Genomic DNA, 27,460 nt, shown 5'->3' on the forward strand with positions numbered 1-27,460 from the left:
GGAGAGAGAGAGAGAGAGAGAGAGAGAGAGAGAGAGAGAGAGGGGAGGGGGGGAGAGGGAGAGAGGGAGAGAGAGAGAGAGAGAGAGAGAGAGAGAGAGAGAGAGAGAGAGAGAGAGAGAGAGAGAGAGAGAGAGAGAGAGAGAGAGAGAGAGAGAGAGAGGTGGAGAGGCGGAGAGGCGGAGAGGCGGAGAGGCGGAGAGGCGGAGAGGGCCACACACACTCGCCTCCTCCGAGTGGTGGGAAAAGTAGAAGAACGTGAGCAGGCCGCCAACCACACTCGAGCAGTTGAACAGGGCCCAGAAGATGGCAAAGAGGCGCCCCTGGTCCGTCCCGTCCGAGTACTCGAGCATCAGCCGTCCCTGCGCTGTCCACAGCAGCGCCGCGCCAACGCCCAGCACGCCGCCGCCCAGAACGACCACTCCGCGGCACCACGGCGCGCCGACGATCGCGAGGAGGAGCGAGGCGGCGACGAGCGCCGCGTAGCCGAGCGCGCCGAGGAAGAGGGTGAGCCGCGGACCGAGCGTGTTTGTGACTGCGGGTGCGACGAAGCAGGCGAGCGTGAAGGTTGCGTAGAGCGTCGACTCCATCTCGGACGCGAGCGCCTCGCCATACAGCTGCGAGGCGAATCCCTGAATGGTGCTGTAAGCTGTGAATATGAAGAGGAAGATGACTCCGAGGATCGAGATCTGGCAGGACGCAGATCGGAGCCGCATCTTTCTCGTCCTGCCCCCGGGGATGCGTTGCTGTCAGGCAGAGCCCCAGCCGCTCTCAGATAACCTCGGACCTTTTCTTTTCCTTACCTTTTAACGATCTCGTTAAAAAAAATCTTTTTTCGCTTTCCCGAGCGTTTCGAGGATGGCCGCGATCGCAAACGCCGCAGTCAGCTCCCTGACGGTCCGAACCCCGCCTCCCGAGGGCACTGCGGCGTCACGCTACGGCGGATGTTCTCGCGCCGCGCTCTGACGGGCTCCCTCCCGCCACCTGCCCCGCCGCAGTCGCCCGATGCCAAAAAGGAGGAGTTCAGGAAGTACCTCGAGCGGTCCGGCGTGATCGATGCGCTGACCAAGGTGCTGGTCGGGCTGTACGAGGAGCCCGAGAAGCCCTCCAACGCGATCGAGTGCGCCACGCGCCTTTCCCGCACGCAGCGCGACGCCACACCGCCGCCACGCCCGCGCGCGCGAGAGAGAGAGAAAGAGCAAGTCTCGTCTGCAGCCGCGTGGCCGGCGAGCCGACGGGCCGGCCTCGGCACACAGGTTCATCAAAATGACGCTTGGCGCGCCGACGGGCGTCGACGTGGATCAGCTCAAGGCGGAGAACGAGACGCTACGTGCCGAGGCGGCTCGGCTACGCGAAAAGGTTGGCGCGCTCGAGGAGAAGTTGGGAGGTGCGGCGGCGGAGGAGTAGAGGGGAGGAGACTGGACCCATTGCGGCGCACGCCTCTCTGTTCTCCCTGTATGTCTATTTACTTGCTGCGGCTTGCGGCCGCCCTTTGTGTCTGTCGTGCCCGTCCGTCTTTTTGACGAGCCCTCGCTTGTCGCTCGTGAGTATGTACTTCATTCATGGAACGCGGAACTCCACGCCACGCGTCGGACAACTACAACATGTACATTAGTACTCGCGCTACCACGCGGTATTATAGAGTGTGTGGTCCCTCTCGCCTCTCTGTGGGCCGTCACCCCCGACCCCCGCGCTGCCCGCTCCGTCCTCCAGTACCGATCTCGAGCGAGAACGGCAAAAGAGAGGCGTTTCGTTTGGGCCCGCGCCGAGCAAAAAGCCAAAGGCCCGCCCCGATTGGTCACGGGTTGAGCGTGTCTCTGTACCAGACGCGGGAGAGGGTGAGGTAGACGAGTGCCCGCTCCCCCTCGCTCTCGTTCGCCCCTCCGCGGTGCATCACCCTCGGGTCGTACAGCACGCACGAGCCTACGCGAGAGGGCTGCGAGAAGCTTCCGGGCAACCCGAGCGCGCGGGTGGTGCCATGGCACCGCTCGCGCCGGCGGGGCAGCAGGCGGCCGCACGGCTCGGCGGGCGGACCAGGTTGGCCTGTGGCCGGGGTGAGGGTTGGGCGGGTGGGCGAGGCGTCGCCGTGGTGGCCAAGTCGGCAGGGCTGCGCTGCCTCCCTGCGCAGTGTATGCGCACGGAATCCAGTCCGCACCAGGCCCGGGTGCAGTCGGGTGCGTGAGTGCGAGTGCAAGCCTGCGTTGGTGCGCGGCGCGCTGTGTGCGAGAAGGGGTGTGCGTGTGACTGCGCGGGTCGTGCCGAGTTGACGTGCGGTGCGAGGCGGAGTAGTGATTCTGCGAGTGCATGCGCCGCCTTGATGTGCGACGCGAGGTGGAACTCGGTGGGCCCGTTGGCGGGGCGGAGGTCGCACAGCGGCACAAAGACAGACAGCGAGTGCGGCGGCAGGTGCTCTCGGCACGCAAAGAGGTGCGGCGTGTCCATGTGCCACCTGTGGGCCCATCCAGCGACTCCTCAACAGTGCACCAGGCAAGCAGGCGAGGCGTGCCCATGCGCCCGCCGCTGCGCCGTCGCGCCTGCAGCAGGCAGGACGGTGAGGGAGTGCGGCATCTCGCTGCATCTCTCGCCAGCAGCTCGGCGCCAGGATGCGACACCACCAGCCCGCACTTCTCGAGGTAGTGCTTTGGGCCGAGCAGCGCCTTGGCCGCCGCGGCGATGGAGGGGTGCTGGGCAAGCTCTGCGAACGCGGCCGCCTCCGGCGAGTGCACGTGCTCCCACCGCTTCGCCCTCCGGTTCTGCCGCTTCCTCGGCTCGAGCGCCGCAACCCTCTCTCGCAGCGCCGCCACCGCCGCCGCGTCGAGCACGCGCTCAACAACGCACACGCCCTCGGCACGGACAGCGGCGGCCACCTCCGCCGTCGTGGCGACCCGGGCGATGTCCGACGGCAGCGCTGCGGCGGCTGGTCGAGGCGGCGGCCGGCGGCGGAGCAGCCGCACCGCGGATACGACGACGACGGCGGCGGTTGCTCCAAGACCGAGCGCCCGTGCCGTAACCCATGGGCTGTGACGCCACGCCATCTGGTGGGCAGGAGACAGGCGTGCACTGTCGCCGAGCGAGGGCCGCAACAAAAGAAATCATTCAAGGGCAAATTTAGACCCAGGCGCCCACAAGAGAGCGTTCCCGTAAAGAGCAGGGGTTGTAAGGTTATTTTAATCGACTCACGCTCGAAGTTTCCACGACCCACCTGCTCCAGTGCTCAGAGATGTCCACCAGCCTCTCGGCCTACGAACAGGAGCGCCTCAAGAACATCGCGGCCAACAAGGCTGCGCTCGTCGCCCTCGGCATTGAACAGGACGTCGCCTCGATTCGCACACTCAAGACGCAGGCCCGCACTGTCAAGGGCTCGGCGATCAACAAGAAGAAGAAGGCGAGCAGTGTGCCGCCGCGGACCAAGTCGCTGCGTCAGCAGAACCTCGACACGGAAGGCAAGGCGATGCCCGACAAGCCGGTCGTCGCCACGCCCGACCCCGTCGTCCGCCAGCCACGCAAGCCAAGCGTGCCGCTCGACGCGGCAAAGGTCTCGACCGGCGCGACGTCGGCGGAGGAGGCGGCCACATTCTTGGCGCGGCTTGGCGAGGGGAGCATCCGCGAGGCACCAGCGCCCGCGTCGCGCAAGACCAAGATGGACCTGAGCTCGCTGGCGGTGGCGGAGGACGACATTGCGAAGCTTGTTCCCGAGCGGATCTTCTCGCTCGCGGTGCACCCGTCGCCGACCAAGCTGCTCGTCGCTGCGGGCGACACGTGGGGCAGGGTGAACCGCTAGACGTCCTTCATGACGCTTCTTCTCGGAGCCTCCCCTGAAGATCCTCGGAGCCTCCCTCTGGTAGGTCGGGCTGTGGGACGTCCTCGCCGGCGACGAGACGCCGGTCGTCACCTTCGAGCCGCACTCGCGCCCCGTCGCGGGGATGCGCTTCGCGGCGCACCTGCCGCACCTGCTGCTCTCCTGCTCGCACGACGGCGCGGTCCGCGCGCTCGACCTCGGCGGCGGCGGCAGCTCCGCTTTTGTCGAGCTGTACCGCGCACCCGAGGACCCGGACGGCGACTATGCGATGCTGCACGCCCTCTCGCGCACCGCGGGCGAGGGCGGGGCGCTCGCCGTCTGCCGCACCGACGGCCTCGTCACGCTGCTCGACCCGCGCGCTGCGCCGGGCGGCGGCGGCACGGGCGTGCACACGCAGCGCGTGCACGAGAAGAAGGTCTTCTCGGCCGACTTTAGCGCGGCCAAGCCGCACCTCCTCGCCACGGCCTCGCTCGACCGCACCGTCTGCCTGTGGGACGTGCGCGCGTTCGGCGGCGCCGGCGGCAAAAAGGCGAAGCCGCTCGCGACGCTCGAGCACGGCCTCTCCGTCACGGCCGCACGCTTCTCGCACTCCGGCGACCGGCTGCTCACCACGTGCAACGACGACCTGCTGCGCGTATTCGCGGGCGGCAAGGCGGACAAGGACTGGGCGCTGCAGACGGCCATCAAGCACAACAACAAGACGGGCCGCTACATCACAAGCTTCCAGGCCGAGTGGCTGCGCGGCTCCGACGAGACGGTCGTCTGCGGCTCGCTGCTGCACCCGCGCGGCATCGACGTCTTCGACGCGAGCGACGGCAGCGCGGCCGAGCGGCTCGAGCACGACAACGTCACGTCGGTCGTCTCGCTGATCGCGCAGCACCCGACGCAGCCCGTGCTGGTCGCGAGCAACTCGGGCGGAAAGTGCTTTTGCTGGCGGCCGGAGGAGTGAACGAGGCCGTCGTGGTAAAAAGGGGGGGGGGTGCGCGTCGTATTTCTTGCGGTGACGAAATCCTACCGTTACAGTGCACCGTATGAGCCTGGCTGTCTGCTCTTTGAGAGGGAGCACTTGGAGTTTTGTTGTAAAATTCTTTTCGCGACCTGGCATTCTTTTCCTATCTTTCGAGGGCTGTCGGCCGCGGCGCTGTGAGGCGGCGCAACGCACTGCTGCACTGCTCCGCCGCCGTCGCCGCCGCCGCCGCCGCCGCTGGCTTCCTCCTCTGGCGCCATGCCGCAGATGCGCGTCTCCAACTCTCCCAACCAGGAGTGCGCCCTCACCAACTGCGCCTTTCTCTCCGACGCGGACCACTCTCTCCTCGGACCGGGCGGCGATGTCTACGTCGAGATGGGAGGCTATGTGCTGACGGCACGGGCGGACCGCCGCGTCGAGCCCGGCTGCGTCGCCCTCAACTCGATCCACCGTGGGATGCTCAGCGTCTCGAACGGCGCGTCGATCGCCGTGGACGTCTTTTCGCCGTCAGCGGCGGAGAAGGCTGGCGCGGCGATGGTGGTGTTCGAGGTGGACTACGTGCTGCGGCAGCGCGGGAGCGGCAGGGAGATTGACGCCGGCGAGCTCTCCAAGGCCTTCCTCGCTCGCTTCGCGCTGCAGTACGTCACTGTCAATCAGCCGGTCGTCGCCGAGTGGCAGGGAGACGAGAGGGCCGGCGGAGCCGCACTCTCCGGACGCTTCTCCGAAGCGCGTCGGAGCCGTCCCCGTAGGCGACAACCTGAAGCTGACCGCCACGAGCCTCGAGGTGATCCCGCTGGGGCAGGACACCGCGAAAGGCGCGCGCAGAGGCGCCGCTCGAGCCCGCGGCCGCAGCAGCTCCTCCTCCTCCCGCCGCCGATGTTGAGGAGAGGCATGCCCTGCTAGGCATGCTCGGCCCGCAGACGCAGCTGCAGCTCCGGCCGGCGGCACAGTCGCCCATCAAGCTCACGGGCGCCGCCGTCGAGGAGGCCGCAAAGACAAACATCTTCCGCTCGGACTGGTGCCAGCCGTGGGGCGGGAGGCGGGGGTCCGAGCGGAACGGGAGGAGGCGCCTGACGAGCCCGGGCGGCGTGCGCAGGTCGTTCGAGGCGATGGGGATCGGGGGGCTCGACCAGGAGTTCTCCGACATCTTCCGCCGCGCCTTCGCCTCCCGCATCTTCCCGGTCTCGGTCATGAAGAAGCTCGGCATCTCGCACGTCAAGGGCACGGCGCTGCACGGCCCTCCCGGCACCGGCAAGGCGCCGTCTCCTCACAGCCGCGGGTGTGGACAGGCATGATGCTGCACGGCCCTCCCGGCACCGGCAAGACGCTCATCGCGCGCCAGATCGGAAAGATGCTCAACGGCAAGGAGCCCAAGGTGGTCAACGGGCCCGAGGTGCTGTCCAAGTTCGTCGGCCAGGCGGAGGAGAATGTGCGCTGCGCCACGCGGCGAGGCGGGAGGCTGCTACGCCCCCTCCCGGACCCTTCCCGGCCGTGTGTGCCCCGCGCCAGGTGCGCAAGCTCTTCGCCGAGGCGGAGGCCGAGTACGAGTCGCGGGGCGACGACTCGGTCCCGCTCCCGCTGCTCGCCACGGCTGAGGCGCGCGGAGGGCGTCTCTTCACGCGGCGCTGCCCGTGAGCAGGACCTGCACATCATCATCTTCGACGAGATCGACTCGATCTGCAAGCAGCGCGGCATGCAGAGGTCGGACGCCGGCGTCGGCGACACGGTGGTCAACCAGCTGCTCTCCAAGATCGACGGCGTGCACTCGCTCAACAACATCCTCGTGATTGGCATGACCAACCGACTCGACATGATCGACGCGGCGCTGCTGCGGCCCGGTGCACCTGCGAGCCGAGCCGGGCACACCCCGCAGCGCGAGCCCGGCTGCATCTCGGCTGCCTCTCGACTGTGTAGGCCGGCTCGAGGTGCAGGTCGAGATCTCGCTGCCGGACGAGCACGGGCGGCACCAGATCCTCTCGATACACACCGCAAAGATGCGCGAGAACAAGTACCTCTCGCCGGACGTCTCGCTCGAGGAGCTCGCCGCAGAGACGAAGAACTTCTCCGGCGCCGAGATCGAGGGGCTGGTTCGGTCGGCAACCTCGTGGGCCTTCGGGCGGGAGGTGACGGTCGAGAACGTCAAGAAGGGCGCAAAGGCGGAGAACTTGCTCGTGACGCGGCCGGACTTTGACCGCGCGCTGGCGGGGCCGCCGCCCTGCTCTCGTGGCGTGGGGACGGCGCCTCTTCACACGCCGTCGCTCTAAACAGGCGGAGCTGCAGCCCGCCTTCGGCTGCCCCGACGAGATGCTGCACGACGCCATCCCGCAAGGCACGCTCTCGTCACGCTCTCGTCGGCGGCACGCTGCTACCGCGAGACCGGCGCCACACCGACCCCCCCCCCCCCCCCCAGGCATCCTCGAGTACGGAGGGTCGCTGCCCCGCCTCAAAGAGACGATGTCGGTCCTCATCCAGCAGCTCCGCGCCTCGTCGCGAACCTCCCTCCTCTCCGTCGTGTTCGAGGGCGCCGCCGGCGCCGGCAAGACCGCCCTCGCAGCGCACATGGCGCTCACGTCGACCTTCCCCTTCGTCCGCCTCATCGCCCCCGCCACCACCCTCGGCGAGCGCGAGGCTGCAGCGGCGGCGTCCGTGGACAGCGCGTCGCCACGCCGTGTGCCCTGCGCCTAGGCGTGCACGAGGCGGCAAAGGCGGCGCAGATCAAAAGCGTCTTTGACGACGCGCACCGCTCCGAGCTCTCGGTCGTCATCCTGGACGACCTCGAGCGGCTGCTCGACTACGCGCGGATCGGGCCCCGCTTCTCGAACGTGGTGCTGCAGACGCTGCTCACCTGCATCAAGCAGCCGCCCAAGAAGAAGGGGGGCAAGCTGCTCGTGCTGGGCACGACCTCCTCCTCCGAGGCGCTCAAGTCGCCCCAGCCGCTCGACGCCGCTCCACGCGCCGCTCCTCACACCCGCCACCCGCGAGCAGGTCCTCGAGTCGCTCGAGCTGCTCGACGCGTTCAACGTCAAGCTGTCCGTAGAACCGCTCGACGCGCCGTCGGCGCCGCGCCTCCTTTGCGAGCTCCGCCCTGCCGTGAACGGCGCCCGCTCACGCCGCCGCCTGTTGAGAGCAGGTGCTGCGCGCCCTCGGCCAGCTCGGCGTCACCAACGCGGCGGAGCTGCAGCCGATCCTCGGCTCCCTCGCCACCGGCGTGCCCATCAAGAAGCTGCTGCTCGTGCTCGAGATGGCGATGACGGCCGACCGGCGGGTCGACCCGGCGAGGTTCACAGAAACGCTGCAGCACGCGGGCATCCTCGGTTGACGCACAGGACCACAGCAGAGCGCTCTTGTCCGTCACCACCCACTACAGCACCCACGGACGGGCACGGCCGCCGCCCTTGTGCCTTGAGAATGGGGCGGTGCGAGCCAAAAAAAACGCAAGACTACAACAATCCATTAAAACAACAACAACCACACAATCCTCCTCTGCCATGGCTCTCGGGCTCCTATTTGTCCGATGGAAGGCCCCTACCACAGAGGAGCCGAACCCGCTGGGTTGTCAACCGAGCGCGACTCCGACACAGCGCGCCCACGGTTGGCCACCCGAGTGCGCTGCATGGCCGGAAGCAGCGTCGATGAGGTCCTCGCCGCGGACTGGCCCGTCTCCGTCGCCGACTTTTGGACGCGGCAGTCGGAGGGTGGCCCGGCGCTCGCTACTCAGTTTGGGTGGTACTCGGGGCTGCGCTCCAACTACCTACCACTGCTGCAGAGCGAGCATCTGGTGCAGTGCGCCGCGTGCAAGCGGCCGGTGGTCGCGGAGCGCTTCGCCGCCCACCAGGCGCTCTGCTCGACGCTACCGCTGCGCGAACTCCTCGCGCAGGAGAGCGGCCACGGCCGGCCAAAGGCGAGGCCTTCTAACGGGGTGGAAGGGCGGACACAGCTGGGCGCATCCCCGTCGGAGGGGCTGGGGCTCGACCTGGACGCAATCTGCGGCGTGCGGCGCGGCAACAAGGGCGGCGTTTGCGAGCGCCCCCTCGGCTGCAAGTACCACACGCTCGCGCAAAAGCGCCTCGTCGTCGGCAGGAGAGAGAGAGAGAGAGAGAGAGAGAGAGAGAGAGAGAGAGAGAGAGAGAGAGAGAGAGAGAGAGAGAGAGGACAGACGCCGCCGGGGAGAGAGACGCGGCCGAGACGCTCTTCACTCGCCTCCCAGCCGACTCGAGGTCTCCTCCCCGCCACCCCGTGGCAACCCCACCACCCTCGCCCTCTCCCCCCCGCGCCCAAGGCCCGAGGGTGTCAGAGAGACCACGCGAAGCCAACCCCGCCTCTCCCCCTCTACCCTCTGTCCAGGTCTCGCCCCTTCGACGAGCTCCACCAGAACCGGAAGCGACCGCCGCCGCAGGGGGCACCGCGCCCGGCGCAGGCACACCCGCCCCTCCCTCGCCGCTCGGCTCTCTCCCCTCGGCGCGTCACGTCCACGACACGTCCACGACACGTCCACGACGCGCACCGTAGGCTCCCTCCCTGGCAGCCGGCGGCGCGGGCGGAGACGGCAACGGCGCGGGTGGCGCCGCGACGCCCGCCGCCGCCCGCTCCGGCCTCCTCACACCCCGTCCCTCTCGTGGCGCAGGCCCCGAGTCGCCCTCCCGACCGGACCCGGCCTGGGAGGCGGAGTGGGCGAGGCTGCTCGAGGCGATGCCGCCGTACCCCGAGGCGGCCGGGAGAGACCGCACGGGGCCCGAGATCGCAGCGACAGAAGACGGACATGCGCAGCGCGAGAGAGATGCACGCCTGCAGCCTGAGCCGCCCTCCCTTCCCCCGCGTGCAGGCGGTGACGACGACGAGCAAAACCCGGGCGTGGCCGGCGCCGCTCTGCGGTGGCCACCGCAGCGCCGCAAAGAGCCGCAGGCTGTGGGGTGTGCCTGTGGCGGCGATCGCAAAGGGGCCGCCGCCGGTGGTGTCGCAGCTGAGCAGGTAGCGGCAGTACACAGCCGTAGGGACCGCGCGAGAGAGAGGGAGGGCGGCCGAGAGGCCCCTTCAAGCACCCGCGTTGTCTGATATTTCCCCGGGCGCGATTCAAAAATCTTCACCACACTCCACAGAACCAACGTACGGGGCGCCAAAACGTACCACGCCTTCCGAGCACGCCGAGAGGCAGAGCGCGCCATACGGCCTACGTCCCCTCCCCCCTATACGCCCTAGTCATAGACGAGATAGAGCAGCGAGCAGCAGAGCGGCCCCCCTCGGCTCGCTGCACTCTCTCTAGTCTCCGCTACGAGTACGACCGGGGTCTGTAGCTGTCACATGAGCTGTCAACTCTCCGAGAGGGCCGAGCGTGAGAACGAAGTGTGTGGAGACAGAATCCAAGGTCACGGGCCGAGGATGACCCGCCAGCTCTCATTCCACACCCGCCCGTGCCTGTCCACGTGGCCCGGCTGGTCCCAGAAAATATCGTACCAGACGGCGCCGCGCACCTTTGGGTTCTGCCGCTTTGTGCAGCACCAGAAGGCGGCCCACACGAGGAGAGTGCGCTCGGTCTGCTGCCGCTCGCTCGGCGGCAGCTTCTCGTACAAGTCGGGCGGCATTTCGCCGAAGAGGAGCGGTGCGGCCGGCCGCGCGGCGAGCTGTGCGCGGAGCGGCAGCAGGCTCGCCTCGTCCAGGCTGCTCGGAGGGCGAGGCAGAGTGATGGGCGTGCGCAGCTCGGCCGGCAGGCGCGGGTTCTGCAGGAAGGAGTACTCGCGCACGGCGACCAGCCGCCCGTCGCGGCCGTGATTCCGCATGAGCACCTCGAGGTCGAGGACGAGGTCGGCCGGGCAGGGCGAGATCGGGAGGGGGGTGTCCGTCCCCGGGATCGTGCCGTTGATCTCCCACCAGAGCCGGTCGAGCCCGCACGTGAGCGTGGGCAGGACGAGGACGCGGCCGAGCTTCTGCGCGAGCACCCAGGCGGAGCGCAGCTGCGACAGCTGCTCGTGCACCATCGCCATGTGGGCCTCGACGCCCATCACGCCCGACGGCCGCGCGAGGTCGAGGCGCACGCGGGGCGTGTACGCCAGCACGCCCTGCGGAGGGGAGTAGTACTCGGGCGGGTCGTCGACGAGCGTCGCCTCGCGCAGCCGGTGCATCTTGGAGGCTCCCGGGGTGGGCAGGAAGGTGGGGTGGACGGCGATCGGCTCGTGGCGGTGCCGCTGGGGCAGGCGCTGCACGAAGTACGTGTGGCCGTTGCAGAAGCGGTCGACGGGGAGGACGCCGATCGACGTGGTGCCGTTGAAGCCCGTGAAGAGGCGGCGGCTCGCCAGCGCGGGCCGCACAGTCCTGCGGGGCTTGTCTTCGAGCGCCGTCCGGATCAGCGCCTGCTCCCACTGCTCGGGAGTGTCGACGACGAGCTTGTGCCACGCCTCGAGCGCCGGCAGCGCGGAGCGGTGCCAATACAGCAGGCCGACGTTCCACGCGGCGTAGTAGACCGCGGAGACCTGCGGGTCCTCGAGCTGGCCGTCCGCCCGGGCGCTCATGTTCGTGTTCAAAAAGTCGGAGGAGACGAGGACGGGGCCCGGGCGGACCGCCTCGTCCGAGAAGCGGAGCACGAACGGGACCGGGTCCCCGCTGAAGAGGACGTCGGCATCGGTGAAGAGTAGGTGCTCGCACCCTGCGCGCAGCAGGGCGATCATCACGTGCGAGCGCAGGCCCCCAAGCTTGGCGAAGCGCTCGTTCGGCGCGAGCCCGCCCGCCTTGGTCTTCACCCACGTCATCCGCATGTCGGCTGGCGGCACGCCCTCGCCGCCGATGGTCGGCACGCCGCGGCGGACCAGCTCGGCGCGGATCTCGGAATCGACGGCAAACACCGCAAACGACCGGTTCAGCGCGCGCACCGCAGCGACCCAACTCAGAGCCATGTGGAGAGAGTTGTGGTCGGCGATGCACGCGATGAGGGCCCCGTCCGAGTGGCGGCGGGCAGCGTCGCAGACAGCCAGCACGGAGGCAGCACTCGGTAGAGCAGCATCCTGAGCACTCGGCAAGCGGACCTTTGCAGCAGACAGCATTTTGCCGCCACCCGTCGCACGGAAGAAGCCGACAAGCTGGGTGACGCAAGCGCCCAGAGCAAAGGCGAGGACGAGCTCGAAGGTACGCCGTCCCATGAAGGTAGATATCCTTGGCCGTGTTGGTGCTGCTTGCTGTCTCCGCCTCGCTCGCGAGCCCGGCGCTCCTCTCTTGCTGTCGGCCTGGTGTACTTGGCGCGCGGGGAAGAAATTGTGCCGACAGGAAAAGAAAGTTGCAGCTTGCAAAAGAAAACCTCCGCGGCACGCAAGACGGCCGCACTCGCCTCGGCGCGACCAAAGGAGCACATGTCGGATCCCATCGTTGCGATGGGCATGCCGGTGGCGGGCCCTTCCGTAGTCGCGGCGACAGCGGTCGACGCTGTCGCCGCTGCTCCCGAGCCCGACATGGCCCAGCTGCAGCGGGACGGCTTCCCGCCTGGCTTGGCGTTTGAGATGCACAAGTCGTCGCAAGCCTTCCCGCTGCGCATCTGGGTGGTGGACAACAGTGGCTCGATGAATGCGGGCGGCGGCTATCCACTCGAGCAGGTGTGTAAGCTGAGTTAAATTCCGAAGCGAGCTTTGTTCTTTTAGTGCTCAAATTCTTTTCCGTAAAAAGAAAGAAAGAAAGAAAACGGACAACCCAAGGGAGGGATGGGAGGACGGCAGGCCGCCACCACACAGGGATTTAAGGAGGGAAAATTCTTTTCCGTAGGAGCCGGAACCCTGTGATGGCCGCGGACTCTCAGCGCGCCGGGCGGCACGATGGATGGCCGAACGAGCTCCGAGCTCAGTGCTGCCCTCGAGAAGTTCGTCCTGCACGACACGCCCCCTCGCTCTTCACAGGATGAAGTCGCCGCAGCGATTGCCACCGCAAAGGCAGAGTGGCTGATCCCGCCGCGTACTGGCGGAAGGAAGACGCCGCAGTCCCGGCTCCCTATGGAGCCCTCTCTGCTTCTGCCCCCCGCGGCTATTGACGCCCGGGAGCAGGCCGTCGTCGCGTGCGGAAAGATGGAGCTCAACCGCGCGCGGGTGGAGCTCGAGCGGCTACTCGACGGCGTGGGGCGTGACAGCCGGCTCTACGGCCTCGCGATCGTCACGCTCGTCGAGGCTGTGGACCGGCGGAACACTGTCAAGGCGTTTGTCGCGCTCGGCTGTACCTTCTCTAAGAAGGGCACCTACCGCAAGAAGGTCCTCTACCTGCACGTGCCCTGGGCCGCTGGGGTGCGTTCGGTAGCGGCGGTGCGACGGCACTACCAGCTTGAGGCGACGGCGCCAGTCGCGGCGGCGGCAGCGGCGGCGGTGGCGGTGGCGGAGGAGGCGGAGGGCTTGCGGCTGCACCTCTCGAGCGGAAGCGCCACCGGCTACAAGGGCGTGCACGAGCATGCCTCTGGCCGCTTCCGGGCGCAGCGCAGTGTGGCCGGAAGGACGGTCGCCCTCGGCTGCTTCGCCACGGCGGTGGAGGCGGCGGTGGCGTACGCGCGGGCGGTGGCGGAGGCGGCGGGCGCGGCGGCTGAGAATCTGCAGATTCCAGAGGGGGAGGCGCGGAGCGTCTCCGCGCCCGAGCGCCTCGCGCAGGTACCGGCGGCCGCGCCGAACGCCCTCGTGCCGGTTGCGAGCCCGAGCTTCTTTTACGCCATCTACAGGGAGTACGAGCAGCCTGCCATCACCGCCATCAGCGACCTCGTGTTCGAGGGCTCGCCTCTGCTCGTTTTAATGCGCGAGTTTGGCGCCGATCGCGTCAACTTCCTCGGCGTCTGCGGAGAAACCCTCTCTCACCACTCTCCTTTCCCGTAGGCCGCGCGTGCTTCTTGATAATCTGGTCTCGCGCCAACACTCGCGAGATGCTGCTGCAGTCGATGATCGTGCAGAACTGCTCTCGCATCGTCACACGGTCGGGCACCACTCTCTATTTGATGCTGATGCATGGCGTGAGCGTGATCGAGAAGGGCGACACGCCGACGGAATCGTCGAAACTCGTCGACGTCATGCTGGAGTACGAGGTGTTCGCGATGGAGGGCACGAGGGTGGCGCTCGGGCCGGTCCTGATGGCGCTGCGCGAGATGGGTGGCCCCGGCAGCACGGTCCCGCCGCACAGTTTCGTCCTCCTGTCCTGCCAACTGGCTGTCAAGGTGAGCAGGGCGGCGGGAAGCGGGAGAGATCTAGCACACTTCCTTGTGCGCCAGGTCAGTGACGAGGAAGTTAGCATCTACCCACCTCACCACACACCCGTGTGCTCACAGGCGGGACTGATCGACTTCAACTCGGATACCGGCGTGCTGCTCCCGGCGTGCGTTCAGGGCAAGCTATTCTTTTCGCGTTTGCTCGCTGCGTCCAAGCTGCCGTCGGTGCCGAGCTACTTTGAGTACACTTACGCCCCCGGCTTCACCCACCTGATCGAACAGTGCAACGCCGAGTTCCACACCGAGTTCATCTGCTTCCTGCGGCGTGCGACAGACAAGTGCGGGCCCTCCTCCTCTCCCCGCTCGCCTCCATTCCATCCCCTACGGCACCGCCTCCTTCTCTCATAGGCTCGAGTCAACTGGTGAGAAGCTCGCGGTGAGCATCTCCTTCATCGACCCATCAAACGGCAACGAGACCGAGCAGTACGACATCGACGACGCCGTCGAAGTCTGCCTGCAATCGGGAGTCACGTACACCGACTCCAACCGCGACTCCAAGCTCTTCACGGCGCTACAGGCGCGCGCTTCGAACTGAGGTTCGAGTAGCCGACGCGCTCGGCCGCCGGACTCAGTCAGACTCTTCCCCATAGGCAAGCGCCACCATGGTGCTCGGCGAGTGCAACTTGGAGGACGTGTTTTCTCACTCGTCTTTCAGGGGATGCTTCAACGAGCACTACCACCATTCTGTGCTGAAGCACCCGTGGACCATCCTAATCGGTGCGAGATCTCGGCTGATCTCTCTTGGCCGATCTCGGCTTATCTCAGCTCAATCCCTTCGTGAGTGTGCACATTTAAGTTCACCACCTCGAGATCTCGGCTGGATGTCGGCCCTACAACTCGGCTCGATAATCTCGGCAAAATCTCTGCCGATCGGGTGAACAGGCTGTGACTACGTGCTCTACTACACGTGGAACGGCACCCGCATCGTGATCGACAAGAGGGCGATCATGATGCGCCTCCTCGGCAACGCACAGCCCTGCCAGGGCTACAATAGCGAGGAGGAGGAGGAGGACGACGAGGGGTGAAACACTTGGGCGCGCCCAGCTGCCAGCCCCGCTCAGCTGTCACGCTCGTTCAACCCCAATCGCCGCTGTGTAGACTTTCGCCATCTCGCGGGAGAGATCTGACAGCCCTCCGCGACTCCCACCCCCCTCTCAGGATGCCCTCGAGCGTCTCGATTGCGCGGCGAGTCGCTCTCGCGCGTCGAGACGCTCTCTTCGCCGTCCACTGCCGCGCGCGCCGCAGCTCCGGCTGCAGCAGGCCCGCCCAGACCGCACTGGCGACGGCGGAGCCGGCTAGCGGCGGCACTCCGCGCGTACGATGCATGTGCATGTACGGACACTCTTGGTGGGCATCTTCTCCCTCTCTCGTCCAGCGGCGGGCGCCGCGTACTGGGAAGACTCTTTTTTTACTGTTTTGGATTCACGGCTGGCAGAAGATCTTGGAGCACTGGAGTGCAGTCGGCAGCCTCACACCCGGTCCGGGATTAGTAGTCCTGTTTTTTCTTCTTCTGCTCAGTATCCTCTCCCGGGAGTAAGATACCGCGGAGCACGCTTGGGGAGATGGGGAGCACTTGTGGAGTGCAGTCGGTAACCTCACATCCAGGGCCGGGGAGCTAAGAAGCGCGCCCAGCGGGCCGGATGATCGGCATCGGGCTACGGGCAGAAAGAAAGAAAACAGACAACCCAAGAGAAGTCGGTAAGAAGAAAAATGCCGCTGCATCACGACTTCTCTCATATGGCGGCAACAAGCAGCAGCGCTGCAATCTCACGAGTGCGCGTGCTCATCGACTCTCCGACGCCGCGGGTCGAGAACGGCGGCCTTCGCCAAGGCGAACTCCACATCGAGCCGCAGAGCGGGCCGCGGCCCGGGTTGCTTCTGGTGGAGCTCGCGAGTGTGGCGCCGGCCGTGGTCGAGGAGACACTTATCCTCGCGTGCGCGATGGAGGACGACTTCGACTCCAAGAACGCGGTCGTCCTGTGGCTGCGTGATACTCTTCGACCCAAGCTGCGCCCCGCGGTGGGCGCGGCGCGCGCCGAGTACGAGTACTCGCCCGTGGTCCTGCACGGCGTGCGGGGTGGCCTTTTCGGCACCCTGCGCGGGCTGCTGCCCGGCCTGCCGACCCGGCCGCGGGAGCTGCTCCTCCGCTCGCACAACAACCACTTCGTGGAGGTGCCGGCCGTCGACCTTGCCAGCGCGCCGCGGCTCACGCGCGAGGAGCTGCACCTCGGTGATGACGCCGGCCGCCAGTGCGCTCATTTCCGGCTGGCCGTCATCGCCGGCGGGCGGGCGCTGCTTGCCGCGGCGAGCAAGCGACCCGTCGCAGTGCGGCGCGGACGCGGCGGCACCGTTCCCATAGTGTATGTGGGAGCGGTGCCGGAAGGGGAGCCTCCCGATTGGCACTCATTCCCGCTCGTGCACGTCGGCACCTGCGAGATGCTCGTCGGAGACTTCATCCACCCGCTGGTTTCGCGCGCGTCGGGCAACGGCCTCTCGTTTGCGGACGAGCCGAGCTTTGAGCTCGTGCGCGCACCCCTGCGCGTCGAGATGCACAGCGTGGATGTGACACCCGAAGTGATGGACGTGGTTGGCGGCGAGGGCGGCGCGGAGGGAGGCGGCGAGGACTGCGTCATCGAGGAGACAGACGACGAGGGCGGTGCGCCACCCTCGAAACGCCTCAAGGTCGCGCTCCTGTCATGAAACTCGACTCGCGCGCACTGTGTACCTGGATCTCTGTGCGAGTTGTATCTCTGTGCGACCGCCTCTCTGTGGGGGAGCTCGAGAGCTGCAGCTCGAGAGTCGAGCGGTGTCGTGTGTCGAGAGGCTCCCTCGTTCCGCCGTGTGGCGTCTGTAAAGCCGTCGATACGGTTTACGGCATACCGGGGTTACGTTTTATACCGCGCGGGGTGCACACCTCTCTCTCGGCATCGCCATCGGCGACGATCGGAAGCCGGCACCTCAGGCTCCGGCTCAGGTCAGAGGGCCCAGCGACTCGTCGGTTGGGTGTAAACGGGCATCCCCGAGTGGCTTCAAACCAAAAAGGGTGTGAATAGAGCTGTCTTGATGGTGCTGAGGACGAAGCCACCTCAAACTTTGTTGAAGCCGCGAGTTTTTATAGTTTTCATTAGCTGTGAATAGTTTTGCGCCCGCCGCAGCCCGCCCTGTTCCACCTGGGCACGCGCCACGGGGCCACGAGAGCCCTGGTAGAGCCCAGCTGGCATGTTCAATCGTCCGGGTGGCGAGCTGTTTGCATGCAGACGTCTCGTCGCCGTGGCCGACGCATGGCTGGTCCAACGTGTGGAGGAGTTTGACCTCAGCTCGGCCGTCGGTGTCGGCGGGCTGACGGCGGCCGCCGGAATCGCGATTCGCTCTGCCAGCTGCCAGCAGCCTCGCGTCGCCGCTCTCGTCGGCGCAGCAGCAGCGATTGGCCTTTGCGCAGTCGCTCGGCGTCACCGCCGATCGGTCCCTTGCAGCTCTTGCTGCTCCTGCTGCTCCTGCTGCCGCTCTTCCCCTCTCGAGCCTGCTCCCGAGCAGCAGATCCCTCCGACCAAGCTTACGATGCGCCTCTCTCGCCGCATGCCGTCGAGGAAGCGCTACCCGGCCCACCTGCGGGAACGTCAGATGCGCGCTTCCAATGCTCGCTTCTCCAGGCGGCTTGGGTGCGGCGCCTTGCGCAAGGCACGTGCAGGACACCGCCGGGCACAGTCCCGAGTGCAGCGCCGAGCACGGAGCAGGGCGTGGGCGAGAGCCATGACCGAGCGACGCCCTTCGATGGTCACTCGCGTATGCTCGGCACTCAAGGGCGTCTTCCGCAGTGTCCGCCGCTGGCTCAAAGGCTTCTTCCGCAGCGTCAGCCGCTGGCTCTATGGCGGTGAGGCTGACGAAGCCATCCGCTTCATGGAGGCGACTCTACCCCAGTGGGTCACCAACGTCATCAATTCCGGCTCTGAGGACGGGGCCAATCTCGAGACCGCGGTCCGCGCACTGCTTGCGTCGCCCCACGTCGAGAGGATTGAGCAGCTCTCCGGCGACCGCGGAGGCGTGTGTGCCAGGCTGTGGTGTCGAGCTGCGCATTCTAGCTGTAGAAGTGAGCAGCGCCAAGTCACGTTGAAACGGACGACCCTCGCAGAATGCGCCGTCTCGCTGCTCGACCTGATCAACACCAAGCACGGCGCGAAGGCGGAGTGCGTCGTCGCGGCGGAGGCGGCCCGTGCTGCTGCGGCGGAGGCTACCGAAGCCGGGCCGTCGGCGCCCGCCAACGCGTTTGCGGCGATGGCGGCGGCGCAGCAGTTGCCGGCTAAGGTCGCGGAGGCGGAGGCGGCTGAGGCCCGTGCGGCGGCGGCTCGGGAGACTCGGCGCGAGCTCGAGCAGCAGCTCGAGTCTGCCAATGCATCGGTTGTGAAAGCAGAGGCAGAGGTGACTCGGCTTGAGGAGGCGGCTGATGACGCTCGCGAGTCGGCCGGGCTCCCGCGCAAGAAGCAAAAGGTGGAGGAGGGTGACGCCGAGCTGAGCTACCCGAAGTGGTCGACGGCAAAGTGGAACGAGCTCGAGACCAAGGAGCAGAAGCGGCGTGCCGTCGAGGTGCCCAAGGAGGGCGATTTCGAGATCCCCACTCAGGCAGCTCAGGTCGGGCTACAGAAGGGCGACGACACGCGCGGGTGGCACCTGCACTGGCGGCGCGGTGTCTTTGGTGCGTTGCAGAGCTGGGCCGCTGGCTCGCGCGCTGCGGTCGCGTATATGCTCGCGCGGTGTGCGAACCATTTTGGCGTCGTCAAACAGGTGCTCCGCGTGCCTGCTGTGCCTATGGGAGACTCTCCACTCAAGTCGCCCTCTCCTCATCCGACACGCTCCTATGCTCAGGTGGGTGTGGCACTCCATCTCTCGCTCGACGCCGAGCGCTTTAAGCAGGCCGAGACGGACGAAAAGATCGTCGACCGGCTGCGAGACGCGCTCAGCGAGCACAAGCGCTGCGGCTCGGCGGAGCAGCAACACGACTACCTCCTCCTTCTCGCGGCAGTCGCCCCCGAGAAGGCAAAGGCGAGCGACCCGAGGGGCTGGGGCAACCGCGTGAGCGCCCGTCTCGGCGTGAAGCCCGGGTATCGGGGCAAGGACAAGAGCCGTCCTCGCGCCTTCGAGAAGGCGACGGCTACCCGCGCAGCCTTTGACGCGGCGGTAGAGAAGGGCAAGGAATGGTCGTCGTTTGGTCTCCAAGTGGGAGACGCCGCCACCTCGCGCGGGCAGCTCTGCACTGTCCTCGAGATTGACTACGAGGCCGACACTTGCAAGCTTGGCTTCTCGGCGGGCGGCGTCGAGACTGCTCGGGAGTACACGTGCATTTACAAGGGGACGGACGCAGCCGGCAAGGATGCCTTCCCGAAGGGTAGCGCGCGCCTCCGCCGCGCGCCGCCGTCGCTTCGCCCGAACCCGCGCGCCGAGCGTGGCGACGCCACGATGGAGAAGGCGCGGGCCGCCGTCGAGAAGCTCTTTGACGACGAGGGTGCCCGCTCCCCAGCTCAGCGGGATCGGGTACGGCGGCGCGTGGGTGTCAACCTCTACGAGGAGGCGCAGGCTCTGATGGTGTACGCCAAGTGAGGAGGAGGCGCAGGCTCTGATGGTGTACGCCAAGTGAGACTCCCCGCACTCTCTCTCCATCGCGCCTCGCTCTTTCCGCCCGGTCGTCGAGCGCCTCGCTCCGCCTCCCACCACGCCCTCTGTCCTCCCCCGACGCAGGTACTCGGCGCTGTACGCCCTCTACTGCGCCCGTCTTGACTGCCCCATCAAGATCTCCTTCTCGGTCTTCAAGAAGCTTCGCCCGTGGTACGTGCGCCGCGCCAAGCAGGAGACGTGCTTGTGCAAGCAGTGTGAGAACTTTAAGGGCTTCCAGACGGTGCTCCACTCGCTGCCTAAGCTTTTCGATCCGCTCCTCGATCCGCCCTCCGCTGACGCCGACGACGCGCCCGACGGCGACGACGATGGCGAGTCAGAGGTCGACGGTTGGGCCGGCAAGGCCGCGCTGCTCAACCTCCTGTCGTTCTGCAAGCTGCCGTCCAAGTCGGACATGGTCAAGCGCTCGCTCTGCGCTGGCGCCTTCGACGGTCCGGGCAAGGAGGCGTGCATCAACGGCACCTGCAGCCGCTGCGGCTTCAAAACTTTGTGGTCGGCCTCGCTCCGCAAGCACGTGGTCGACAAGGACGGCAACGTGCTGGCTAGCGCGCCCAAGGAGTTCCAGTCGGAGGTCAAGTGGATCCGCATCCGCTCGTCCAAGTCGACCTCGCCCGGCGAGGCCAAGCAGCCGACCTACGAATCCAAGACGGGCACCCTCGTGCAGTTCCTTGACGACTTTGAGCGCGACGTGATGCGAAAATTCCCGCACCACCGCTTCACCGTTGCCCGTCAAAAGGCGATGGCCGCCGAGTTCAACCGCAATCGCGGGCCGGGCTGGATCCAATCTGACGTCGACTTTGCGATGGACGGAACGATACCGCCGCCCCGTGGCCGTTCCATCCAGTCGGATCATTGGTCGCCGATGAGCTACACGCTCTTCATTCAGGTCATCTCGTGGCTGGAGAGCGCCGCATGGAAGAGCCGTAACTCCAATCTAGATCTCAACTGCGCTGTCACCATCGAGCCTGCCGATGCCTCGGAGCCGGACTCGATCATCCCCGCCAAGGGCTCCTGCTACGCCGAGGTCATGGCCGTGCCGTCCGCCGCGGAGCGCGCCGCGACCGACCCCGAGCAACTTCGGTACGGCGTGCGACGCCATGGTGCGAGCGATGACGACCCTCTCGAGTATGTCGAACGCCGCTACCTTCGCCACCGCAAGCTGCACACTAAGGCCTTTGTCCACGTCTCGAACGACAAGACCCACGACTCTTACGCCGCGCAGACCTTCATCAACAAGACGATTGACTACCTCGAGGAGCAGTATGTTCGGCCGGGCACGGAGACCTTCTTTGCCTGGCACATGCACTCGGACAACGCGCCGAGCCACTTCAAGTCGAGCAAGACGATGAACTACGTCACCAAGCTGCCCGCGCGACTGAAGGATTGGGCAATGGGCGTCTCTGGAGCCGACGGCAAGCCGCTCACCTTTCGAGTCTACTGGGAGTTTGGCGCGCCCGGCCATGGCAAGGGCGTCTGGGACGGCATTGGCGCGTGGATCAAGCGCACTGTGCGGCAGGCGTGGGCGTCTCTTTCCCTCTCTCGTAACTCTCGCTCGCTCTCACCGCGCCTCCTGCTTCTGCCACAGGACATTGTCGACCATCGGCCCGAGATGAAGACGGTGCTCACGGCCGATGAGCAGATCTTGTCGCCGGAGCAGGTTGCGGAGCACGTCAAGGCGCGGTTTAACACGGACGAGTTTGTCCAGTCGCACCTCAAGAAGACGATCAATGAGGTCGTGGTGTCGTACACACCGACGGCTGAGATCATCCGCCCCGTCGGACAGGACTTTGAGTCGATGCCCGGCATGAAGAAGACGTTCCTCTTCATGCCCGTGCGTGAGGGCGTGACTCTTCAGCGGCCGTTCGCGTGCTGGTGCGACGCGTGCATGCAGGCGTCGGCTCCTGGCGAGGGTACCATGGATTCCAACTACCGCTGCCACGGCTGCTCGTCGCCGGGCTTGCGGTGGAGGGAGACCAGCGTGGCGCGCTCGGACGCTGCCGGCGTAGCCTCCTCCAAGGCCCGTACCCGCCAGCTCTCTAGATCCCTCCGAGATCAGCTGAAGGCGCACTTCGCGAAGAGCACGAACGCGGTGTGGGTTGCGGTGCAGAACCGCGGCGAGGACGACCCGGACCAGTATTGGATCGGCCGCGCCGTCGCTCTCAGGCCTCCCTTTCAGACGGGTGGCAGCGTCGCAGGCACAGGCGGGAGGGTGCGTTACGATCCCGGCGATATGGAGATCGAGGTCGAGTGGTTCGATCGAGACGTGAGCGGTGGCGACGAGCGGCGGATCTTCAAGGCGTGGCGCCCCGGCGCCGACACCACGCCCGCTGCTGCTGCTGCTGCTGTGGGGCGTGGTGGCAGCGGCGGTGGGGGACGCGGGCGTGGTGGCGGTAGGCGCGGGGGGCGAGGCGCCGCCGAGGCAGGCGCGGCTGCGGAAGGCGCCGCGCCAGAGGGACCCGCAGTCCTCACCTTCAACTCGTCCGAGCTGCGCATGATCAACGTGGAGATGCAGCTGGTTGCGCCGCTCGGTGGCGGCGCCGCTTTGGATGTGGTGCGACGGTCCGGTCGGGTCGCGCTCCAAGGCATCGCACGGCGCGTACAGACGCAGCGCGCCGACCCGCCCGATCAGCTGTGGGAGATCCCCACTGGGAACGAGCGCTTCATCCTCGATCGATGCTCGTAGAGATTGCGATTTAGGATGGAGATCTTGTGTATTTTGAGCTAAGAATCGTCAAAATTTTCTTCGCGGGGCTCTGCCCCGCACCCCGCTGGGGCTCCCGCCCCAGACCCCGGCTGGGGCTCCCGCCCCAGACCCCGTTTACACCCGAGCTATGCCCCACGACCTGAGCCGGAGCCCCACGTTTGCTGCAGAGCTGCTCGGTGATCTCACACAAACAAAGAGCGCGCGGGCGTTTGCAGAGGCATGTATGTACAAAGAGAGAGGACTCGACTTAGGGAGGGCGCGAGCGTGCGGAGTGGGAGACTACTAGCTGACTAGCGCAGAGGTATCTCTCCGGGCTGTCACACAACGAGACGCAGATACCTGCACTTCACTGCTCGGCGCGGACACCGGACAGAAGACGTGACGGTGCGCGGCTCTAGCGGCCGTCGCCGCCTCGGGGATGGCACGTCGGGCACAGGAGCTTCAGCACATCGCGTGTGATGTGGCGAACGGCGAGGGCTGCCTTCATCTCTTGGCTGCAGCGCGCGCACAGAAACGGTCCGTGGCCGCAGGGAAGATTCTCTATTCGGTTACCGCGGTTCGCCGACGGGCACTGGATGCAGCCATCCATGCTTGCCCGCGAAGGTATTGCAAGGTTCGCAGCCCGGTGCGCAGCTGCGAGCTCCTCAGCGCGGCTAGCCACGGCGGGAGCAGAGGGCTCGAACAAGCGCGTGCCCTGGACGTCGTCGAGCGGAGCGAGAGCGTGAGTCCCCTCCGGCTGCGTGCCGGAGGAGGCGTCAGGCTCGTCGTCCAAGCTTGTGCTCAAATACGATGGCATGCGGCCTAGATTTCGAAAAAGAAGCCGGCGCGTCGAAAGTTGGCACGACGCTCATCGCGCCTGCCAGCGATGCCGTGCAGGTTGCCACGACGAGGTCGAGCACGCTTCTATACGCTCGCCGAGCCTTCCTTTCCATCCCATTAGGCAGCCTGGGAACGGTGGCGGTCAGAGGCAAAGACTACGAGGGGTGGTGGAACCACATGTCACGGCTACTGCCGGCTCGACCCCACGATAGCCTCCGAAGGCTGACTTTGAGGCACCATCATCGGACGATGTCGACGAGTTGGGTCGCTCTCGCGGTAAGCCAGATGACCTCCCATGCTAGTACCATCGGCTAGGGCCGCAGGAAGCGCGGGGGAGGGCGCTGGGAGCAACACGGAGCTCCGTTGGACGTTTTCAAGAGTAGCGTGTCAGAGAGTGAAATGCAAATGGAACTAGCCAGATCAAATCATCACCCGAGAGATTACCCGAGATTACACGAGGATCGAGGTTGCCCGAGATCACCCGAGATCACTAACAATGTGTGTTTGTGCGGTGTGTGTGTGTGTGCGTGTGCGTGTGTGTCTGTGTGTGAGTGTGTGCCCGCTCCTGCCCGCTACACGCGGTCAAATATTACCTGAGATTACCCGAGTTACCCAAGAGGGACAGAATGGGTGATACCGGCCCCCCTGTTCCCCTCCTCGTTTGTCGTTCTGAACGGTCCCACGGCAATCTCGGCTCTCGGCGCTTCCAGTAGATTAAATAATGAAATGTCATTATGCTGTATACGTCTGTCACTAGTTCCGCCGCCTTCGTCCGAACGAAATAAAAACGCAAGGGACCATTGGGTTTGTACTATTAACAACGAAGGCGCTCTCAAAAAAAACCCAAGAGACTGGAGTAGGAGAAGGCGGGAGAAAATCCAAAAAAGCCGCGCAAAAAGCCACAAAACCCAGCGAGCCTCCCGTTACGCGATTGATCGCGATGATGCGTGGCCAGCGCGGGGGCAGGTCGGCGCCGACGCTGCCAGAACTAAGACGAGACCGCTAGGAAAGGTTTCTTTTTTAGCTTCGGCGTTATCTCGGCGAGGCGCGGCGGAGCAATGACGGATGAGCTGAAGGGGAAGGATAGAGGAGCGGGTGACGGTCCCTGCACGGGGCAGGCAAAGGGTTGGTGAGGGAGGGCGCATGCGGGGAGAGGTAGGGGGAAGGAGGGGAGGAGAGGGGGGGGGAGTAGGCGGAACCCTACTGCACTGCCTGGAGGTCAGCCCCACGAGGGGTCAGCCCTGCAGTCTCGCAAGTAGTGAGGCGACAGAAGAGGGGAGGAGGGAGGAGGTCGAGGCGCAGGAGGGGCGGCGTTGGGCACGCCGATGGTGTCGAGGCGGAGGGCATATGGGAGGGGAGAGGGGAAAGATCAGGCGGTGCACGGCGAGCTCGCGCCTCGGACGAGGGGCAAACTCGATCCCACACAAGGAGGGGGCATGGGGGGAGAGGAAGTGGGTGAGGAAGAGGGTAGAGCGAGGAAAGCGAGCAGTGGTCCTGCATGGGGTGGGAGTGGGGTTGGTGAGGTAGGGAGTGTGCGAGGTCCCTACTCACACAGGAGCCGAACCCTGGGGAGATTGCAATCTCGCGTGCGTGACATACCACCGTACCCCCCAGTGTCACGCTAAATTCTGGTGCACTGTCGCGATGAGGGCCAGTGGTGTGGAGACAGCACGTAGCGAGACTGTTCTTGTCACAGCAGGTAGCTTCCTCAGGGAAGGTAGTGGGAGCAGTCAAGAAACGCTGGTGGCGCATATGGGAGTGGAGAGAACAGGGCGCGGCGCGCGCCTCCTACGAGGGTGGGTCGGCTCGGACCTGTTGCATCCCGGGGGGGGGGGGGGGGGGGGGGCTAAAGTGAGGAGGGGGCTAAAGTGGCCAGAAGGGGGGCGGTGGGGAGGAAAGAAAGTCGGCCTAGCTGCCTCCGCCGCTGCCGCGGCGACCAACGGAGACACGAAGTAACGGTCGTCGGAACCCAACCGATATCTCGTAGCCCCCCCCATTGGGGAGAGCCCGCTCCGTGGTCGCCAACGGCGGCGACTGCGAGGCGAGCAGCGCGCGCGGACGACGAGTGGCGGGGGCTGGGATTCGCGCGGTGTGGCGCGGCTGGGGGGGGGTGCACGCACTCGAGAGGAGGAGCGACAGGGTCGCGCGGTAGGGTCGCGAGAGCCTGCGGGGGGCCGAGGTGGGAGAAGGCCTGAGTGAGGTAGGGGACGCGGCCCGAGAGACGGGGCGGCTGCGGGGTGGTGGGGCTGTGAGCATGCGTGCACGGCGTCCCGCCGAGGTGTCGAATGCGATAGAGAAACGAGAGATATTCCGTCACAGGGCAGTGGCTCAAAAGAGAGCACCACCGACAGATTCAGCTGGGAAGTGGCGCGGGGTGCGGTGGGGCACACGCCAGGTGGTAGACTCACTGAGTCGGCCAATTCCTCCTGCAGGCAGGTTGACGGGCCGCGGTCAGCATGTACCGCAAGCGTGGGGTCTGGTGAGGGCGATCGTGAGTGAGCCCGCAGGTAGGAGGAAGCGTCAATGACCATTCCTGCAACCACCGCAGGCTCCCAATGTAGCAGGGGTAGCGCGTGAGAGCGCACCGGGTCCACCCGTCGGACGTTTTGAGGCGGCCTCTCCGGCCTATTGCAAACCAGAAGAAGTTACGCAGCACGCGCAGAAAGGAGAAAATTTGAACTCAATTGAAAGAAGAATTTAGCTCTCTTGAGTTGTGTGTTTTCTTTCTTTCTTTCTTTCTTTAGCCCTGGGCCGCCAGGCCTTCTTCGCGTCGTCCTCGCCAACCGGACAGGCCGTCGCCGGCTGCTAGACCTGGAGGCGCTGATGGCGGAGTGCGACGGCTGGCGGCCGCCGTCGCCGCACGCGGCAGTGCGCGTGCGCTGCGTGTCGCACAACTTTGGAGTCGGGCTAGTGGCGTCGCTGCCCGTGATCGCGGACTCCGACGTGATGGTCACCCCCCACGGCGCCGACATGGTGAACGCTTTTGCACTGCACCGCGGGTCCAGCCACCAGCGTGCTCGAGGTGATGCCCGTCCACCGGGCGGGCTGCCCGTGCCAGATGTACAAGGAGCTCCTCTCCTCCGAGGGCGGAGGCCCTCCCGCCGTGCTGCACTACCAGCTGAGAACAAAGAACAGGAGCATGGCGGTGGCCGGCGAGGGCAAGGTTGGCTCAGGGTTGGCTACAACATGGACTTGCGGCTGCCGTGGCCGGCGCTGCGCCGGGCGCTGCTGCAGGTCCTCGCTGTGGGCGGTAGGGCCGATAACTATCAGTACACGACGTTTGCGTATTGAAGAAACGCTCATCAAGGAAGTGTCACTCAAATTCGGCTGGGGTCCCCTCGCCCTCCGCCCTCGCCTCTCGCGCGCTCTTGCCCTGTAATTGTTTTTCCCTGTGTGACCCAACCCTGAACATACCCTCACCCAATCTTGTTCTTGATCAACTACAACTTTTTTGTTTTTTGATCTGCGCAGCCCCTGACCCCCGAGGTGCCTGCGGCACCACGATGAGGCGGCGCGTGTCGGCAGTGCGGCCGGTGAAGAGGTCGCACATGCCGGAGCTGAGGTGCTTCATGAGGACCCGGTTGGCGAGGCGGCGGATAGCCGCGGGGATGCCAATGGGGCGAGTGCCAGTGAGGTCACCCTTGCGGTCGTCCCGCTTCTCGATCCCCAGCAGTTGGAGGTCGACCCAGCAAAAAGAATGAAGACAGAAATGCGTTTCTCACTCCCGTTGCACTGTGTGTGTCGTGTTTTTAGAGCAATACCAAACAACTCTAACGCTCACACGTCATTTGGGACCTGCACGCTGCAGCCATCCGCTGTCGAGCCCCTCCACGCCTTCTTCCGCGCCGGCACTGGCGGCGGCGGGAACCGCGGGGCCGGCCGCCGCGGCGCCGGAGGCATCGGCGGCCTGCTGGACCGTGGAGAGCGCCTCCATGAACTCGCCGTCGAGCATGGGCAGATCGCGGTGGGAGTAGGTCTGGTCGTACCAGCCCATCCACTGCACGAACGCGCCCGGCCGGCAGCACAGCAAGTTGCGGCGCATCGTCGTCCAGATGAAGGAGGTGAAGAGCGCCTTCGCAAAGCCGTCCACGCAGCCAGCGACGTAGAAGTCGACGACCGAGCGGGTCCACACGCCCCCGGGGTCCGCGCCGAAGAAGCAGCGCGCGTCCGCCGCCGAGCAGCTCTTGGTGAAGGAAGAGTGGCCCAGCCGGCCGATGCCGTCCGTGGTCACCTGTGGTCACCAAGAGGTCCCGCGTGGTGAAGGAGTGGCCCACGGACATCAGTCCCGCTCTTGGTGAAGG

At 66.1% G+C, this 27,460-nt stretch overlaps 8 protein-coding genes across 8 annotated transcripts in view; 5 read left to right on the plus strand and 3 right to left on the minus strand.

Annotated features, from left to right (window-relative positions):
• Nucleotides 1-714, minus strand: part of EMIHUDRAFT_232475 (hypothetical protein) — a gene marked incomplete at both ends in the record, with an annotated part of 2,462 nt that extends 1,748 nt beyond the window's left edge. Inside the window, one exon of the mRNA XM_005783054.1 lies at nucleotides 222-714. Coding sequence (XP_005783111.1) covers nucleotides 222-714 — 493 coding nt within the window. The remainder of the gene's footprint in view (nucleotides 1-221) is intronic.
• Nucleotides 715-856: 142 nt separating this feature from the next.
• Nucleotides 857-1,405, plus strand: EMIHUDRAFT_232476 (hypothetical protein; the record flags this gene model as incomplete). Its single annotated transcript, XM_005783055.1, has 3 exons — nucleotides 857-895; nucleotides 997-1,118; nucleotides 1,255-1,405. The coding sequence occupies 3 exons, from the start codon at nucleotides 857-859 to the stop codon at nucleotides 1,403-1,405; spliced, it is 312 nt and encodes a 103-aa protein (XP_005783112.1).
• Nucleotides 1,406-1,534: 129 nt separating this feature from the next.
• On the minus strand, nucleotides 1,535-3,040 carry EMIHUDRAFT_442396 (hypothetical protein). The gene is given in 6 exon segments (XM_005783056.1): nucleotides 1,535-1,682; nucleotides 1,697-1,921; nucleotides 1,993-2,041; nucleotides 2,312-2,447; nucleotides 2,517-2,532; nucleotides 2,598-3,040. 5 exon segments carry the CDS (start codon nucleotides 3,031-3,033, stop codon nucleotides 1,797-1,799), a joined length of 762 nt encoding a protein of 253 aa, XP_005783113.1. The 5' UTR covers nucleotides 3,034-3,040; the 3' UTR covers nucleotides 1,535-1,682; nucleotides 1,697-1,796.
• Nucleotides 3,041-3,218: 178 nt separating this feature from the next.
• Nucleotides 3,219-4,746, plus strand: EMIHUDRAFT_232478 (hypothetical protein; the record flags this gene model as incomplete). The annotated part of the gene is made up of 3 exons (XM_005783057.1): nucleotides 3,219-3,767; nucleotides 3,844-4,134; nucleotides 4,207-4,746. The coding sequence occupies 3 exons, from the start codon at nucleotides 3,219-3,221 to the stop codon at nucleotides 4,744-4,746; spliced, it is 1,380 nt and encodes a 459-aa protein (XP_005783114.1).
• A 192-nt stretch (nucleotides 4,747-4,938) lies between these two features.
• Nucleotides 4,939-8,211, plus strand: EMIHUDRAFT_456468 (hypothetical protein). Its single transcript, XM_005783058.1, has 12 exons — nucleotides 4,939-5,443; nucleotides 5,514-5,591; nucleotides 5,668-5,782; nucleotides 5,861-5,951; nucleotides 6,038-6,193; nucleotides 6,274-6,330; nucleotides 6,404-6,602; nucleotides 6,679-6,987; nucleotides 7,175-7,350; nucleotides 7,419-7,652; nucleotides 7,750-7,821; nucleotides 7,895-8,211. The coding sequence occupies exons 1-12, from the start codon at nucleotides 5,023-5,025 to the stop codon at nucleotides 8,081-8,083; spliced, it is 2,097 nt and encodes a 698-aa protein (XP_005783115.1). The 5' UTR covers nucleotides 4,939-5,022; the 3' UTR covers nucleotides 8,084-8,211.
• Nucleotides 8,212-8,377: 166 nt separating this feature from the next.
• On the plus strand, nucleotides 8,378-9,736 carry EMIHUDRAFT_232480 (hypothetical protein; the record flags this gene model as incomplete). The annotated part of the gene is made up of 2 exons (XM_005783059.1): nucleotides 8,378-8,836; nucleotides 9,587-9,736. 2 exons carry the CDS (start codon nucleotides 8,378-8,380, stop codon nucleotides 9,734-9,736), a joined length of 609 nt encoding a protein of 202 aa, XP_005783116.1.
• Nucleotides 9,737-10,127: 391 nt separating this feature from the next.
• On the minus strand, nucleotides 10,128-11,891 carry EMIHUDRAFT_232481 (hypothetical protein; the record flags this gene model as incomplete). Its single annotated transcript, XM_005783060.1, has 1 exon — nucleotides 10,128-11,891. The coding sequence occupies one exon, from the start codon at nucleotides 11,889-11,891 to the stop codon at nucleotides 10,128-10,130; it is 1,764 nt and encodes a 587-aa protein (XP_005783117.1).
• A 1,704-nt stretch (nucleotides 11,892-13,595) lies between these two features.
• EMIHUDRAFT_442401 (hypothetical protein) lies at nucleotides 13,596-15,396 on the plus strand. The gene is made up of 5 exons (XM_005783061.1): nucleotides 13,596-13,921; nucleotides 14,033-14,250; nucleotides 14,321-14,489; nucleotides 14,563-14,689; nucleotides 14,855-15,396. Exons 1-5 carry the CDS (start codon nucleotides 13,634-13,636, stop codon nucleotides 14,995-14,997), a joined length of 945 nt encoding a protein of 314 aa, XP_005783118.1. The 5' UTR covers nucleotides 13,596-13,633; the 3' UTR covers nucleotides 14,998-15,396.
• The last annotated feature ends 12,064 nt before the right edge of the window (nucleotides 15,397-27,460 follow it).

This window comes from Emiliania huxleyi (assembly GCF_000372725.1).
Source record: "Emiliania huxleyi CCMP1516 chromosome Unknown EMIHUscaffold_182, whole genome shotgun sequence".
Lineage (NCBI taxonomy): Eukaryota > Haptophyta > Isochrysidales > Noelaerhabdaceae > Emiliania > Emiliania huxleyi.